The 18,495-nt window shown below is 40.7% G+C and overlaps 1 protein-coding gene across 3 annotated transcripts; it reads right to left on the bottom strand.

Annotated features, from left to right (window-relative positions):
* Positions 1 to 1,393: 1,393 nt before the first annotated feature.
* LOC121678003 lies at positions 1,394 to 8,599 on the bottom strand. 3 transcript variants are annotated; one of them, XM_042057177.1, is made up of 8 exons: positions 7,890 to 8,464; positions 7,398 to 7,465; positions 4,554 to 4,756; positions 3,488 to 4,180; positions 3,168 to 3,379; positions 3,004 to 3,070; positions 2,581 to 2,746; positions 1,394 to 1,531 (listed from the first exon to the last, which is right to left on the bottom strand). In XM_042057177.1, exons 3-8 carry the CDS (start codon positions 4,750 to 4,752, stop codon positions 1,402 to 1,404), a joined length of 1,467 nt encoding a protein of 488 aa, XP_041913111.1. In that variant the 5' UTR covers positions 4,753 to 4,756; positions 7,398 to 7,465; positions 7,890 to 8,464; the 3' UTR covers positions 1,394 to 1,401. The 3 variants fall into 3 exon arrangements, with proteins under 3 accessions (XP_041913111.1, XP_041913103.1, XP_041913120.1); XM_042057169.1 differs by having other exon boundaries at positions 3,168 to 4,180; positions 7,890 to 8,468; XM_042057186.1 differs by lacking the exon at positions 2,581 to 2,746 and having other exon boundaries at positions 1,448 to 1,531; positions 3,168 to 4,180; positions 7,890 to 8,599.
* Positions 8,600 to 18,495: the final 9,896 nt, after the last annotated feature.

Raw genomic sequence — 18,495 nt, 5'->3', positions numbered from 1 at the left:
TTTAAAAGCTGAATGTAGATAGTTTAAAAGTTGTTGATAGACAGTAGATAGTTTAAAAGTTGTTGATAGACAGCTAGTTTAATAGATAGTTTAATGATAGTTTTAAAGTAGACCGTTTAAAAGTTGAAGGTAAATAGTTTAAAAGTTGTTGACTGACTGGAAGTTTAATGAATGTTGATATTCAAATAGTTTAATGGCTGTGTATACTGTAGGTAGATATTTGACGATAACTGAAAGTTGGAATGGCTCTAATGTTTGCTAGCAGTTATGCTAAGATTTTTAACTATGCTAACCATGCTACTTAGCTAATGATTTATAGTAGTGCTAGCAATGCTAACCATGCTACTTAGCTAACTTAGATAAAGTTTTCTAGCAGTTTAATGAATGTTGATATTCAAAAAAGTTTCAAGAGTGGGGGATGGAGTAAAATATGGAGACAAATTGAAGTGTGATTTATTTTCGCGGAACGGATGTACAGGACTGAGCGGCGGTCATATTTTGTACCGCTATGCGGTACATCTAGTTATAATATCTATTAACCTGAGAAGTTTCAGAACATTCATTCAAAGCATAGAGCATTTCTGGCATATTTCCTGTTTGGCCAGATGGTGGCGCTATGCTAGGCATGTGAATTATATGTGTGAATATCATCACAATAATGATATCCAATATTTTATAAAGTTTCAGATCAATCACTTAAGGCATTGTCCATTTCTGGCACATTCCCTACTTGGCCAGGTGGTGGCGCTATGCCAGGCAGGCCCATTGGATGTCTAGATATCATCATAATCATAATATCTATTAACCTGAGAAGTTTCAGACCATTCATTCAATGCACTGTGACTATATGACACATTTCTTGTTTATATTGGGCTGGACATAGCCCAATTATTCGATCCATAGCCCTGCTGTTTAACGTCACTTAGTATAGTGCTATCTGTAGAAAAAACAATAACAACATTTGGGACAACATAGACCGAAATAATGGCCCGGTAGCTCAGGCTAACCTGATGGGGCACTTTGAGTGAAACTTAAGGAAAGTGTCCTAACTTTAGCTGGCGGGCCACTAATTCGGTCTATGTTGCACCAAATTTTCTCATTGTTTTTCCTGCCGCCAATAGGGCTTTTAACGCAGCCAATACACCACAAACCGGACAAACATTCTGGGGTTGGTAGCACGCACTTACAATGACAAAACATTATGTGGATTTTTAAAACAAGAATGCTGAATGTTAGCAAAAGCAATAAACATCTGAAAATTTAACATGAAAAACATTGTGAGTGCCTAAAAACCAAGCCAGTCAAAGTCCATGAGTGGATTTTTAAAAGAAGATTAATGTTACCAAAAGCAATAAACGCCTGGAAAAAACATTTAGAAAATGAGAGTGGCTTTGCGAGTGCCTAAAAACCAAGCCAGTCAAAGTCCATGAGCTTGCGTAAAAGAGTGCAGACATTTACATTGATTGTGTGACGTTTTTTCTTTCCACTTGAAGCCTTGGAGCCGGTGTCTGGGTTGATTCCCACAAAGCACCTTCAAAAAAAAGGGGGAGGGGGAGAGAGGGGGGAAGAGTGGTGTTGAGAGGATTGGACAAGTAGATAAGATATACTAAAAGATGAATGATGGAGTGGTGAGCAGTCTCCAGATCCAGATGGTATTTACTCACATACACAGCACATGTAGGCCGCAAGCTACGGGGCCTTACTATGCTGAACATGAATTTGAATGTTAAAGGAGAATTCTGGTGTGATACTGACCTAAAGTGTGTTGAAACATGATACCGACTGTGAACGTATGTCTCATAGCTCATCTCGGCTTGTCCCCTGCACTTGTCCCCTGATTTCGGAGTGCAGGGGACAAGCCGAGATGAGCTATGAGACATACGTTCACACTTGGTATCATGTTTCAACACACTTTAGGTCAATATCACACCGAAATTCTCCTTTATCATTGAACATTTTCGGTTGCAGTACCTGTTTCAGCCCCATGAATAGATTTACATTGGAAATGCATTATAGGAACATGACAGTCCATGACATTGACATAGGGGAAGGTGTGACATCTGTCTTTGCATGTTTCATCACATGTAGAGGGCATAAGCTTTCAGAAAATGTATAGTTCGAGTGGTTTAATTGGCTTTTCCCAAAACAATAGAGACCAAAATAGTCTTTCTACTTGATTTGCCTGGTGACTCTGGTGAGAAGCTTATACATTTTGGTCTCTATTATTTACATATCTTGTGACTAAACATGCAAAGACAGATGTCACTCCTTCCTCTATGCCATGGACAGTGATGTTCTTCTAATGTATTAACAATGTATTAAAATAGATTGATTTTCAATGTAAATCTATTCATGGGGCTGAAACAGGTAGTTCAATCCAAAATGTTCAATGTTAACATTCAAATTCATGTTCAGCATGGTCAGACCTTCAAAAAAAAAGTTGGTTCCCTTGGGAGGTGAGGGGGTGATTGTAAGGCCCCGTAGCTCATGGCCTAATTAAAATTCTAAGAAAAGACTTTAAAACAAACACTAGGCTATCACTCAAGAAGCTGTGTCATCATATTTTTCATATTATAATACCTTTGGATGAATTCAAGGACACATGAAGCCTCCTCTTGGTACTCCAAATTGAAGGTATAGAAGGTTGCAAACAAAGTGGCCAGGCCTGCAGTGAAGCTTGAATGTGGAGTCATCAACACTTGTTTTTCGATGGTTAGCATCCATTTGTTGGAAACAAATTTGTTCCCTGAAATGAAACCAAGAACATAAGAAATGTTCACACACACACACACACACACTACCAGTCAAAGGTTTGGGCACACCGATTCATTTATGGGTCTTTTTCGGACTGCAGACTACAAACAAAATTGACATCTGCCACATTAAACACCCAGCAAAGGACAAATATCATACATAATACATTTCCTCTTAAGTTTTATTATGGTCTTATGTTGCCCTTTTCAATTTTTTACCACTACCAAAAAGCTAAATTGGAACACTTACCTTGAATAACTAATCTTGGAGCATCTGGTAAAGGCAATCTCTCCACGTCTGCAGGAGTGGCTGTTTCCTGAAACAGAAGAATAGCAAAACAAAACATTACACAACTGATTATAGACAAACTAGACACATACATAGACAGATATAGTGAAATATTGTATACTTACATCAACTTGTAACAGTAGTCCATCTGGGTTCTCTTTGAAGTGTGCCATTAAGCACAGGATAACACAAGGTCCAACTACGGTAGACCCACTGGCCTCAAACATGGACAGCACCTGCTTCACCTCCGAGTTTGTTGGCTTTTGGCGATAAAACTGGAGGATCATCTTTCCCTTTTCTGCAATTGCTCCCTCCATTTTTTCCAGGATGGGTATGTCTGTAAGATGCTGAAAGTGACTGTAGAGGCCTTTCTGAGTGAAGAGATATGGCCAATCTTTTCTAAGCTCAGCAATTGTGTGAGGTGGACTTGCGTTGATAGACTTACGTTGCAGGTAGTATGTAACATGCATTAGCTGGTCGACACATCCTCTCTCTCCCCCCACTGGAACTTCTCTTGAAAACATCTCTTGCATTTGTTCTTTTTTTCCCTTAAGGCTGTCTTCAGTTTCCCCAGTAGGACACTCAGGCTGCCAACTGATACACCCATATTGATCTGATGGTCCTTTGGTGCTCTTGGTGGTGGATGAGCTTGGCAGTGTTTTTCCTCTCCGGCGTCTTGCTGTAACATTGTCCCTATTCAGGTGTTCAACCCTGGATTTAATCTGATTGACAAGGGAAGCATATCCACTTCCAATTTTAGTGCCATCTTTCAAGACATCGGCAAAGCTCTTGGGATACTGTCTAACTATTTTCTTAGCAACAGAAAAGCAATCAGATCTAGAAGGATTGGCTTCAATCACCCTCATTTCATCTACTATGATCCGGACCATTTCTCTTCGGTCTCTTGGAGCTGGGCGCTTTTGTGAATGCACAGCCATTGATATGGCATGAGGCATTTTGCCCCAAGGAACTTTAAAACAGTCTGGCCAAGAGTCTATGTCGACTGTGCTGGTGCTGCTATTTGTGCTGGTTGGGCTGGATGAGAAGGATGAGGAGGATGAATCCAGTCTGCATGGACTACGTGTGGAGTCTGATTGTGAATTGTCACTTTGTAAATTTTCAGCACACCTCAGCTGCCCTGGAAAGTCAGATATGCATTTTAAAAACAGACATAAATCAACTTTCACATTCATATGTACAATATGGAACCCATACAACCTCAACAAACAACTAAAAACTTCTGAGACTGCCCCTATGTCATCACTTTTCTCCCTATGCAGTGCTGTGGCAATTCCACAGAGCTCTGGGCAAAGCTGGAGTACAGTGCATTGTAACACAACAAGAGACCGTGGTGTCAAAATTAAATGAACAATTTTTTTTTTTTTGTTTTTTCTTGTCACACTCAGGGGATGTAACTATACATCTTATGGCCTAGCTGAAAATAAACTTTTTACAATATTAAACAAGATATGAGTGATTTCCTAATATAAGAACAAAGCAAAGTACAATACCATCAGTGCTCCATTTGTTTAGCAGTTTTCGCGATTCTATAGGTCGAAGATGTTCTGACAGATCCTCCTCCTTCACATATTGCAAATCCGACTTGCGGTCCACGCCAATGCTGTTAAGTCTGGTCAGCAGCAAAGACAGGGTATCCTCTGCTAATGTAGGTAATACCTGCAGGATTGCCTCCTTTATTTCTTGAGTCATGGCTCTATAAAGAAGGGAAAGAGTGGTGAAGGATGAGCACTGACATATCATTCACTTTATAGACTGGCAAGGGATAATAATCAAGCAGTTCTTCATATCTAAGACAAACAAAGTGGGAGCCCTGTTCTAAGTCATGCGCTGAATATACACCCAAATTAACTTCCAGATTTGCCTGATATTTCTTTACAACAAAGTAAACTTCAGACTGAGTGTGAATCAGAATTAGTTTGATTTCCCCAGCAAGCAATACATCCTCTTCCTTTCCAATGATCACATGGAGTCCCTTTCTGTACTTAGTGCCTTTGAAGGTGACATCATTCGTAGCACAAGTGTTATTGGGAGAAAAATTGAATTGAGATACTGCAGTTACAATTTCTGAGTTGTAATCATTCGAATGAAATTCATCTCCTTTGTCATTGCGAATCAAAGGAGGAAAGATGTTGCCTGCACTCAAGTAGGCTTGCAGAAGCTGATGCCTTTCTGCTAAGGTGGAACACAAATTCTTGAAATTATGCAATTTTCGAGCACACTGTTTAAAATAAGTGTGTTTACTCTCAAACCTCAAGGTCCAAAGACGTATTAGTGGCCCACACTTCAAGATCAGCTCTGGATAATGGCACAGGTAGTGGTGTTTTGGTCTCAAGGGCTTCTGAGGAAAGGATTCAGCTCTGTCAGAAATGTACTCTTCGATTAGAATTTGCAAATATGCCACCTGATCTGCAGTTATAGCAGGAGCACATATGTATGCAACAATTTTTCGAAGGAGCAGAACTAGATGCCATATCTTACTCTCGGCCAGGCTCTGTAATTTGTTCCCCACTAGCAAAGGTAGCACTCTTAAAAGGCACCAGTTCTGGACAGCATGTCCGGATAATTTTTCATTGCCTGAATTAATTTCTGGTGGCTTATCATTAGCGTCATTACCAAGAAACTGCAAGTGATCAATTGCCCTGTTTAACTCTAAATGGGTAAAATGTTTTTCCTGAACCACTAACTGATTAATCAACAATGCCATATCAAAGGAAACAACACCCTCAGAGAGATCATGACCCAAGCAAGGCGGCAATCCAGGCAGACACACATGAAAGTACTGAAGCTGATTAAAAATGGAATCATATTTGATACCCTTTTCATTGTTCTTGTCAGTTCTTTCTCTGTTTTGAAAGTTTTGCAGAGTTTCTTGATAATTCTCAACAGTTCTGGAGGTAGCAGTTGACAAAGGGTTTGATTCAAATTCATTTCTGCTAATATCACAGAACCGACAAAAATATTCACTTCAACTGAAATTTTCTACAAAGCCTCCAATGTTATGAGAGCCCAGATTGTCTCCAGCTATGGCACACAGACCACCTCTAAGAACACTGCCATCTTTCACAATGCCAAGTTGTTCAGATCCTTTATCAAAGGACTGAAGACTAACTCCTGTCCAAATGTCTTGAAGTCCTGTTCTCTACACAAAAGAACAAGCTGCATATGATCAATATTTGATCTGTACCATGGCGAAATATTACCCAGGGTTAGGTACACAGCTAGCACCTTGTGCTTTTTTTCCCCTGATCCCAGTGGATTCACCACCTCAAATGAATCTTGATAGAGTATCAAAGCTAAAGATGACCTGTCAGACTGGAATAAAAAGTGTTTGGACACAACCTCTCCATCCCAAATGTTCTGCATAACACCACCATTAGTCACACGACTACGCACTTCATCATACTGTTGCTTCGTAGACTCATTTTTAAAGAGAGCAAGAAGTGTTTCTTGTATTGGAACATATTGGGCATAGGCTACTCGTAATGGTTCAACATATTGGAAACTGTTTTTAAAGATGGTCTTACGCCGTTGATCTGTTTTGAAAAGGCAGTTAAAGCGTGTTAGCAGACTTTCTGTTTTAAGTTCTTCAATTACTGGTTTGATCGTGCTTTCTGACATGCCTAGCGAGGTCAACTTCTCAGTTAATATTCCAAACATATGGCATTGTTCAACATCATGAACATCCTGGAATTCTTCAAAAATTGTTTGAATTACAGAAGCTGGTAATAACAGCTTAGCCTGAAGCTTCAAATAAAACAGTGCCAGATTTTTAAGGTAGAGTGTTTCATCAACATCAAATATATCCTGCTGCCCACCTGACTCACTTTCTTCACCATCATTGTGAATGTCAAACGACTGACTACTAGTCTCACCTGTGTGGTCACTACCTAAGGCTGGCCCTAGTGTAACAAGTTGATAGGCTGAAGTGTTCTTATGTGTTCTAGATATATGAGAAGCAAATGTGGATTTCACATGGAATGTTTTGCTACATTCTCTAAAAGGACAACCAATTGTTCTACCCTCTTGTATATGCCCCTTCAGATGTGAAATGAGACCTTTTAGGTCTTGGAACTCTGACTGACAACCTTCAATGTGGCAAGTGATAGAGTCTGATAAATTAAATTGTAAACCTCTAACATTAGTAATCCTATGATAGTCCCTGTGGTCTCTGTATATATGAGACTTGCAAGCGCTAAATTTCCTGAAAGACCGTGTACAATCAGGAACTCCACAAGTAAATGATTGGTTTGGGGTATTTTTATGTTGCTTTGTATGTCTACAAAACCCCAATATGCTGTTAAACTCATGCTGACAAAACTTACAAAGAAACATACCTTGTTTCAGGACGAACGGAAGGTTGTCACGGCTTGTTTCAGGATGAACCGAACCATTTAACGTTAATCTGCAAAATAACAAACGGTTGTGTTAGAAAGGCACTAACGTTAACGTTAGATCATATGTAATGCTAGCCTAATATGTTAGAGGTGCTAGCTAGCCTATCATTTCACAAATCTTGGCTAACAACCGAATGCTTCAGTTCGAATCCCGCAATTAAAGATTTAAAACACTGAAATGCTGACAGTTTTACTAATATGTTAATATTTTTTTTTTTCAAATATACCATGAGTGCGTGGCTTTCCCATGCTAGCTAGCAGCAAAGACAACTAGAATTTAGCGCCATCGCTAGCCACCCTAGCCTAACGTTACTTATTGCCCTACAAGCTGGCACTTTATTTTAACAGATTTTGTGTTTCCGAGGATATAGCCCACTACTGCAAACGTTTGAAAAGTTTTTTTTATGGCTGTGGTCATGAAAATGTACTTACTAATACATCTCTTTGTGAACCGCTGTAGTGTCTTCCTCTTCTACCCACAACGTGTTCGTAGTGTCTTCTGTTTCTGTCTTACCGTGGGAAAGTGGTTGTGGTGCCTGCTCAATTTGCAACAATGTATGAGGTTGTCAAGACGACCTCGGCGCAGTGCATTTGATTGCAGAAAGCCCTAAGCACTCTTTCACTCATTATCAGCAGAAGTTTAAAATGCAAAAATGCATTACAAATCATTTGTATTACAATTCAAAACTAAAAAAGACAACATCACTATATCTTTTGGAGCTTCCTGTATGCAGTTTGCGTTAGGCTGATCTACCCATTTCTTCATCCAGCCTCCTCCTGATATGTCACAAGCTACACCTACACCAAACACCACTACAAAGAAAAAAACTGAAGCTAAATATGCATGGGGTAAATTAACAGGCAAAATAGTGGTTTTAATATGATTAAAATAAAGCAATACATAAATAGGCTACACATTCTGGTTAGGCCTACAATTCGTTTTCATATAGCCAACAAAGCCTGACAAATCAGGAAATTACGGGAAAATGTTGTGGAATCTCGTTGGTCTTATTGTAAATTTGCAATGCTGGACTGTAAACTGTATGATAACCCACAATGCACTGCACATTACATCATTTTACTGTAAAGTTAAATATACAGTAATTTCCAGTAAGATTTTACTGTAAAATTACAGCAATTTTTTACAGTGTAGGATTTGGGGGTGGCACCTGGGGTGGCCAATCGAATCTCAAGGGTGGCCTGTGCCACCCGGAGCTACCCCTCTGGCTCCGCCCCTGACATGCTGTAAGCTTACTTGACCACTTATTATGAAAAACAATGATAAGTTGATACATGAGTTGAAGTAAGAACATGGTATAACTCAAATATGAGGTTTTGGATTGGCCTTTTGATGTCATGGCAATTAAGTGATGTATACAGACAGAGCCATTAGATTTGTGAATTTACTGTATGTGACTAATATTAGTCTCTCACGGCCTCATGCATCCGCATAATGTCTCAACAACCTTATACCGGTAGTCTTGATACTGAAGTCTTCAATTCACTGGAGCCTGTTCTCAAATTTAAAGTGAAAATAGCCGCAGGGAAGTTCGCACTAATCGAGCTGGAATGACCATTACTCTAGTTTTGTCTTTGTTCTAGCCATGGAGTAATATCTGGATCCTTAAATAGTTGATTGTCAATATAAAGTTTGTCTGCAATCAAACTCACCCAGCGCCCGTCCTTTCGATTTTTGCGATAGGCCTATATAGGGAGAAGCACTCGGCGGCGCTCCAGTATGGTAGCCTAGTCGGGAACTGCTCGTTCATGCCGAACGGCTTGCCCTGGAGTCTTCTCCCAAGGCCTTTGATGTAGTCGCGTTGTTTGGGTTGGTCAAATCGTGCAACGATAGGCCTGGGTCCGGGCGTTATGGATAAGCTGGTGTCTGGAGGAGGTTGTGGAAGTTGACCCTCACTGTTGGCCGACGGATCCATTTCCCTCCTTGAAGTGCATTTGCGTAGGATCTTTTCTTCCCAATGTACTCTGGCAAACTGCTTTCGGTATGTTTAGCTCGCTCACTCTCCATGAATGATTTCAGGCAGGACTGGCCATCTGGCATACCGGGCATTTTCCCGGTGGGCCGACGCACCTTTGCGGCCGATAGAATAGGCCTAGGCTATATAATTTAATCATTTTGGCTAACGATCGGCCCAAAGGAAGGACAATCAGCGGCCCACTGGTCACATTTTCATATGTCGACTGATCCAATAACAGCTCACGTCAGACCCACCCCTCGCATTTTGGACCAGAGCCAGGATTTTGTGAGCCATCAGAAGTTAATCGCAGTTGCCTACACGAAATTGCGGCGGATGCCGGTCGTGACAATAGTGCAAAAGTAACACCAATGTAGAAGCTTCAAAAATACAATATTGCAAGTAGGCTAGCATATGTCAGCAACATGTTGAAGTTCGTTGAGTTTGAACGAGAATGTAAGCAAGCAATAGGCCTACGAGGGACAGTGAGCAGGTGGTGGAGCCTTGCGGCTACATGATAAGAACTCAGTGATGGAGCAGGTAGGCTATGTGTGACATGCCATGCTGACGATGATGATTATAATGACTTATCAATTGCGATAATGTAATGATGTGGTTATGATAACGTAAGGCCGTGCTGTGATTATAATAACAAACAACTTAAACAACTTAAACTTAACTTAAATGTTCTAAATGAATGATTTGCAACCCCGGACAGCAAAAGTGTCAAATCGATGTTAATTGTTGGTCAGATTGATCAGTTTCCGTCAGACGCCCAAAATTCAACATCGATGGCATGAGTGGTGGTTGGTCTCTCAGAGCGTCGAAAGGGTTCTATCTTGGAGGGGTAAAGATGGACTAAAAGACTGTAGACTGACGGAAATGTAGGCTACAAAACATCGTCATATTCATGCACAAGCCATATACAGTAACCTATACGATAGGCTACTGGAAGACATTAAAGATAATTAGTTAATGTAGCTATAATGTTCCAAAATGTACCAGCAATGTAGTATAGCCTACGGGAATAAAATATTTCCAGCAACAGCCCTATTTATTTTGTGTTGTTTCAGTTGTCCTACCGTGATTAATGTCTACTACAATCTAGGTAATTTAGCTCTTTACACATAGGCAAATTCAGTAACTGTTTGGTGCTGCTGTCAGTTGAAATGATAGGCCTACTTTGAATTCAAGCAGAAACTCTTCTTTAATAATTGCTTGTATACTTGAATATGGAGATCATGTACTCCATGGCTACCTCTGATCAGACAGAGTGATAGCCAATGAGGCCTATCATTTTCAGTGCTCCATGACAGTTGAAAATATATGCATATTTAAGGGTAATGCAAAGATTTTGTATTTAATTAGGTGTGCCCGACCGATTTGAAGGCCGCTTGGGCCAAGTATGCCAGGGCCGATTTTTGGTCCCAGTCCGCCCCTGATTTCAGGGTTTCTTCTACGTTCTCGTTGTTTACTTCTTGGATCCCACTGAATATCAGCTTTTCTCTCATTGATCTGGTTTGGAGATCTAGTATCATTTCTTTCAGCAGAAAGTTTTCCCTTTGAACGTCGATTATTTCGGATTTCATGTCTGATACGGCGCTTTGTAATTCGGCCGTTTTAGCTTGAAAAGTTGTCACCATATTTTTTAAAGCCGCTACCTCAACTAAGAGAGTGTCGATGATATCGAGCTTGTTAAGTTTCTCCATGTTCTTGAATTTTTCTTCTATCAGTAGAATAATACTGTGCTCGGTATCCGTGAGGTCTGCAGTTCTTGACTTGAGAGTCGCTTTTTCTTTCTAGAGGGTTGTGAAGCACTTTCTGTTCCTTTATTAACTTTGCTTTAGAGTATCCAATTTAGGCGTGCTGGTTGGCCTGCTCACCAGGCTTGTTCCACTGGGAGAACTCATGCTTGGGAGTTCGATGTAAGAGCCGATGAAGGATTCGAAAGAGTCTGCCTTTGTTAAATTGTACGGTACGTTTCGGTAGGCTATTGATTGGTTGGATTAATTGTGTTTATCCATTAATGCTTTGAGTGAGCCCGATTTGTTTAAATTCATATATATCTAGGCCAGCAATCCAAGACCTGTGTAGGCCATAGACAGTAAAAGAAACGGTGTAGGCGTGATCTAGCGTGCCGCCATCTTTGATGGAAAAAAATCTCCTCACACAACAATGCCACAATGCACTAGTTGGTTGGTTGTCACCAGGGTGCAGAGCTAGAGTTCAGTAGAGTGACAGCCGCAGGGAAGATGCTTCCTCTGAACTCGCTGGTTAGCGTAGAGATGTAGTGAGTCCTGTAACGGCTCCACGAGGGGAGTGGGGTGAACAGTCTGTGGTTGGGGTGAGAACAGTCTTGAACAGATGAAGCTGCACGCTTTACATAAGCATCGCTTGCCCTGGATGGCCTCGATGGAGGGGAGTGAGGAACCGACGATGCGTTGGGCAGTTTTCACCACCCTCTGCAGTGCTTTCTGGTCAGAGGCAGACACAGTTGGTGAAGATGCTCTCGATGGTAGGAGTCAGAGGTGGGACCAAGTCACTGTTTGGCAAGTCACAAGTAAGTCCCAAGTCTTAGCAGTCAAGTCCAAGTCAAGTCCCAAGTAAATACAGAGAAGGGCAAGTCGAGTCCAAGTCCAAGTCACATCAAAGCCAAGTCGAGTCCAAGTCCAAGTCCCAATCTTTTTCAAGTCCTGAACAAGTCATCAGGTACTCTTCACTTAATAATGCCATTATTAGACTATCGATCATAATTTTAGCACTTCCATCTAATCCACAGTATTTTTTGTTTATAAATACAGATTAAAATATGTTCAATGTTTCTGTCTTGTAATCTTTTACGACATATGCATGCGCATACCTGTGTAATCTGTAAACGGATAGCTACATAACACTCAGCACAGCTGCAAATATATATATTGTTTTTCCAAATTGCGGAGCCCACTGTAAGGATGAGTAATAATTTGACTGATGGCAGTTCACTGTGCTAGGCCACAGATTTGCCTGCAAACAATTTATTAGGCTGTCTGGCAGTGGCGACTCATAAGGGAAGCCAAGGTCAACACTTTTATATTATTTAAAAGATAATAATGACAGTAATTTTGTTTTAAAGTATTCATTTCTTAAGAAATACTACACATTTGATGCTGTTTATCTCATTTGTAAATGGTGCACTGTCACTTTAAGCCCATTGTGTCACACGTTCTCATAATGATCCTTTTTTTACCAGCTCCGTTCAAATATAGCCTATGGCTAGTCCACAAACTCAAACATTGTTTGTGCCACATGTATAGCACAATATTAACAATGATAAGCATGATATTAAGTTGGCACAAACAGCTTTCATTCCCTTGGAAAGAGAAGCATGTATGACATGATGCTTGCTTGACATTTTCTGTTTGCAATTAAAAGTGAATTATGAGCCTGGTAGCCAGTAGCCACCTAGCTACAGTAGCTGAGTGAAATGTATTTCAATCGGCATATTATGTGCTTCATGTAAATAAATTATTGAATACTTCAAGACTATTAAGACCAGTTCCATTACACAAGGCTAAGACAACTCTTCATAATATTCTTGTCCACTTTCCAAATCACAGTGAGTGCAGCTATGTCATAGTGACCTGGATCTCATAGTTTATAACAGTACAGTAGGCTAGTGAGAACCGGATAATTCACAATCTCCTCTAATCTCGTATTTGTTGCCTTCACGATTTCCTTTTATATGTTTCTTATATTTAAAAGAAGATATCAATCATCATCAACAATGACAAGCCAGCTGGAACCTACTCATTTTCTCTCCCTCTCGTGCGTGCTTGGATGCGTTCTCAGTTAAATGCAGTAGGCTAGCATAAGTTCAAATTGGATCTTAATGGAGAGGACTCGAAAAGTATCAACTTTATGTAACATGCTGTTGGTGCTTTTTGACATTAAACGTTCTCTAACAAGAGTGCAAATCAGTTTGCAGTAAAGCTACTAGTGATTGGCTAAATGTTGGTCCTTCCTCTGTCTCTTGGTGCCCTACACACAGTGCGTAACGCGTGTGGGGGTAGCGGCAGTACTGTACTGTGCTCTGGCCGCTTGTCTCCGCTATTTTTTTTTTAGTCGCGGGAAAGCGTCTGTGGGGTGACTGGTCCACGATCAGGAAATTTAGTTTTTGATTCGAGACATGTCAAGTCATCACAAGTCAAAGAGGCAAAGTCCGAGTCAAGTCTCAAGTGAATAGTATTCAAGTCCAAGTCGAGTCGCAAGTCATGCCGAATTTTATCAAGTCAAGTCTGAAGTCATTAAAATCATGACTCGAGTCTGACTCGAGTCCAAGTCATGTGACTCGAGTCCACATGTCTGGTAGGAGTGGTAGAAGTTCACCAAGATCTGAGGAGAAAAGAAAAGTCCCCTTAGCAGACCCAGCTGCAGACACAAAATCACGGATGGGCATTACACCTTTCCAGGGGGGGCACGGGAACTTAAATTGATCACGCTTACACTTGACAAAACATTCTAATATGAAAATGTAGATGCAATTGTTGTAAAATGGTGCAGCTCCTTTAAGAGAGCCCCGTGCGCAGAGATGGAGAGAGAAAGCGAGAGGGGATATATGTGTTAGAACTGAGATGCGTGTGGAAAAAGTAGACGTGCTGTTGAGACTGGGGCTAGTCATATTCAAAATAATGCAAAAATAAATCCGCAGATAAAACCAAAATCCTTGTTCATTTGCTAACCACTTTCAGATAGTGTTAGGGAGTTAGCCCCTAAGTTACGGATAACTTCGGCCCTGTTCTCCGACTAGGTCAGAAGAAAGAAACAGTAAAGGTTAACGCTATCAAACAAACCCAGAAACTACTAGGCCTACTTCTACTAACTAACTACGATATGATATAGCCTACCTGCGAGCCGATAAGCTATTTGTCATCGGATGACAGGGGTTAGTGCAGAAGTGAAGTAGACTGCGCCACGTAACCTCCTCTCCATTTAGGTGATGGGCTTACCTAATGTTCCTGATTGATTAGCTACGGAATAGGCTAATACAGATTTTACAAGTTTTATTTGCTACTTGCTAGATTGACAAACGTATAATATAGGCCTACATTTAATAAGTGTTCAAAATCAATCTATAGGATTGGGGTTGGTTGGAGCAGCCAAGCTCGTCCAGGGCGGGCACAGATGACTTCCAGGACGGGCCTGGCCCCCCAAAGCCCCGCCATGCCGCACAGACTGCCCCTTAGCAAAAAAAGATGCTGGTGAGCCTTCTTGATTAGGGTAGAGGTGTTGAGGGTCCAAGAGAAGGCCTCAGAGATGTGGACACACAGAAACGAAGCTGGTGACACACTCCACCTCAGTCCCGTTGATGAGGATGGGGGTGTGTTTATGTCTTTTAATTAATAATAATTAATATTAAAAATAATTAATAACATTTTAAACTATTGCCCTTTTATGCTTTTGGTAACACTTTAAATGAACACACCCATAATCATCATTAATTAGCTAGTAACTAACATAATTGTTAGTAAGATACTATCCCTTAAACAGCAGCTATCACTCATTAATTAATAATTTACAAGGCATGACCATATTCCACCCTTAACAGACCAATAACTAAGACTTAAGTAGATATTACTTCCTACTGATTATAACTGGTAAATTAGGAGGCAATAAGACACAAATTATGATCATAACAGGCAATGCATAGTTCTGGCCTTATGTAGCAGTTCCAAAAGAACAGCCGGGCTGTGTCTAACATTTCCTATAGTTAAAATTTGAATGCATGGTTTACAGGTGTAGTGTGATGTGAAGAAGCCAGATGTATATATGGCTTCTCAAGCTTTTCATGTAATGACCAGAAGAGGGCAGTGTAAGAACATGTTACAATTTAGTGATTTAGCTACCCCCCCACTGTTTCTTTGCCATAACCCTACTACTGGCTCCCAGGAGGGACATGCTAGCCCACATAAACTAACTGAAAAACAAATTGAAATAAGACCTACACGGCTAATCTTGACACACACACCTAAAGAGTTGTCTGACCCCCGTGCCTCACCGTGTAGAGGTTGTGAAAGTTCCCTCCACACCTGCACCTACTAATTCAAAGAGCCATCACACATGCCTCTGTAATGCACACCTTCATTTGTAATTGTACCCTGACAGACTACCAGTCTACCAGTGTGTGTGTGTGTTGCTTTGGGTTCTCATGCTTGTTAGAACATCCTGCCCAAAACCCATACACTGTCTCGATGTTTCATAGTCATCCGAGTGACCGGTGCTAGTATGCATGGTTGACCCAGAGAGAGAAAGGTCAGTTTGTCTGTGTTGCTATGACAACAATGTAATGCCAGCAGTGGAAGCCCAGTTAGTTGAATCCATGTTCCTCAGTGGTTGGTCTGTATCAGTGCACACAAGTCCTGCACTCATGGGTGAAGGAGTTGCACAGAGTGGAGAGGAAATACACACCACACCTCACTGCTCACTCCAAGCACGGGATCAGTTAAAGGGTCCTGTTGCTCACAATACTTCTGTATTGTTACCATCCACTTTTTTTACCTTTTAACCATTTAGACGCAAGGTTTTGACATATATATTTAAATAGCCTGATAATGTACACAATAGAAACAGTCAATACCCTCATGGTTGCTGCAGGAACATTATTTACATGTACATATTTACATTATTTACAGTTACATATTTACATTAATGTATTTGCATCATTTTATTCAAGAAAATTTCTTGAATTTCCCCTTGGGGATCAATAAAGTATCTATCTATCTATCTAACAACATTCAAAATCAGTCAGACCTATTTTCCCGCAGTGGGTAGCAAACACAACAAACTGAGATTTTTCTTTCTGGTCCAGGGCCATGCCTTCCTTTGCATTACATAAGTCCACTTGAGGCTGTGACCACTGAAGTCAAAGGCCATGAAAGATTACTCCCATCCATGTAGCAATGGGGTTTTCAGAGCTGAGGCGTGTAGTCATGAAATCACTGCTATGTGCGTAATTACATTTACTCAACAAAGACATCACACCACACACACACAGAGAGAGAGTACAGAAGCAGTACAACAAGGTTCTCTTGAGGTGTCAGACTGCCTTCGCTCTTCATGTTTTCCACGGCACATATTGCAGACAGACAGGATCTCAGTTGAATTTACCAGCTATACATTTCCTTGTTTTATTTATTCCTTTACATCATAGAGCAGTTAATGTAAGCAGAGTGACCAAGCTAGATGTACATGTTTGAACAAGGCACAGACCAAGTGACCTAGATTGTATACAGATTGCAGGAATATTGCCAGTGATGTGTCAGCTGTGGCTATAGTGCAGAGGGACAGGCCAGGCAGAGTGAGCTGGACGAAGGATAAGACAGTGATTGGGGAGCGGGCGATAGAGGGTGGTTATTGGATCTCCTCCATCTCTTCCCCTCTAGCCTCAGCATCTGACCTCCACCCTCAGTGCTGTATACCCTCAGCAAAAATAAAAGTGTGTGACGGAGTAATCAGTTACACATCGAGAGTGCAGGGAGTCAAGTAGGTCTCTTGAGTTTCTTCAGTGGACTTCTCCACAATGCCACAATAGTATCTATGCACGACTCCATTTTGGATTTGCTTGTACCGATATCAATTTTGTGTTTATATCTATATCTTCTTGTTCAAACATTGGCAAACAAGGTTTTTTTAGTCATTGTCTTCAGGACCTCATCTCATGACAATGTAGACTGACTTTGTGGAAATGTTGTGTGCCACTCCCTTCAGCAAACAGGAAAAGGTTTTAAAATGTTCTTAACCTTAATCAAGCAACTGATGTTCCTGGTTAGATAACTTTAGCTATGCTATTCAATTAGACATAGCCTTAAAACCAACAGGTTAGTGATATGCTATTCAATTAGACATAGCCTTAAAACCAACAGGTTAGTGATATGCTATTCAATTAGACATAGCCTTAAAACCAACAGGTTAGTGATATGCTATTCAATTAGACATAGCCTTAAAACCAACAGGTTAGTGATCCGTCATTTTCTCGCTTACTGTGTACAGTGTAAACAGGAAGTTGATTGGCCAATAAGTATGAAGGTATATTTGGTGCAAAAGTGGCGAGCACATTTAACTGCAGATTTTGCATGCGCACACTAAAGTCATAAATGTGTAAGTTGAAGTTGTACATATTTTTTTATATCTTGTTAACACAAAATAGGGGCTGCAGGTTCACAAATCCTTGTTATAGGTACACAAATCCTATCCTGTGAGTCACAACTTTCAAGTCATGCACTCGACACTTTTGCTCTAATCGTTGCAGCGCAGTTGGTGCGAAACACATTTGCACATCAGTGTTTCATTATCTGAGAACATGCACAACATTTGTGCATTTCTAAACCCAAATGTGAACTAATGCATTAAGTTGTGCATCTTTAAAATAATTTTTCATTAATAAAATTCTACAGATCGCTTTGATTTTTTTGCACGACTACAAGTCAATTGATACAAGTGCTGGAATCTGCGTCTACCAGTAACGGATACTTTTGCACCTCGCTAGGTGATATAATTGGAGCAAAAAGATTTGTATGTGTGCTGTCGAGCGAATCGATCGAGAAAACAAGGCGCTCAGACTACCATTGCCTGCTCATAAAGTAAGTAACCTCAGCTTGTTTCCTTATCAATGAAGGACGCACGATTTATAGTTTTTCTTTGCACAAAGTAAGGAAAAAAATATTTGTTATATCAGAGTAGGCAATTGAAATTCCCATAAAATGTAGTTTTTGTTCTGATACCAGTCCAATTTCAGTTTCAAGCTACCATTAGATTTGTTGTTTTAGAAGTGTTATCATGACCAATCACCCAAGGGGGAAGCTCTTGATGGAGCTGTCGTTCACCACCGAGGTCACTGATGGGCATGCCTGGCCTGCCAGAAGCTGCTGGTAGATACAACCACAATGGGGGTCTCGAGATCAGCTGCTGACTTGACCGTGGCTCACCCTAAAACAGACGTTGCGGTGTCAGAAGCAGGGGGCAGAGTGGAGGAGCCATCTGAAAGGTACTGTAGGCTACATCTCTGGTGACCCTCTTCATTGTATTCCCAT

Source organism: Alosa sapidissima, chromosome 1 (assembly GCF_018492685.1).
Source record: "Alosa sapidissima isolate fAloSap1 chromosome 1, fAloSap1.pri, whole genome shotgun sequence".
Taxonomy (NCBI): Eukaryota; Metazoa; Chordata; class Actinopteri; order Clupeiformes; family Clupeidae; genus Alosa; species Alosa sapidissima.
This window is presented reverse-complemented; position numbering and strand designations above follow the sequence as displayed.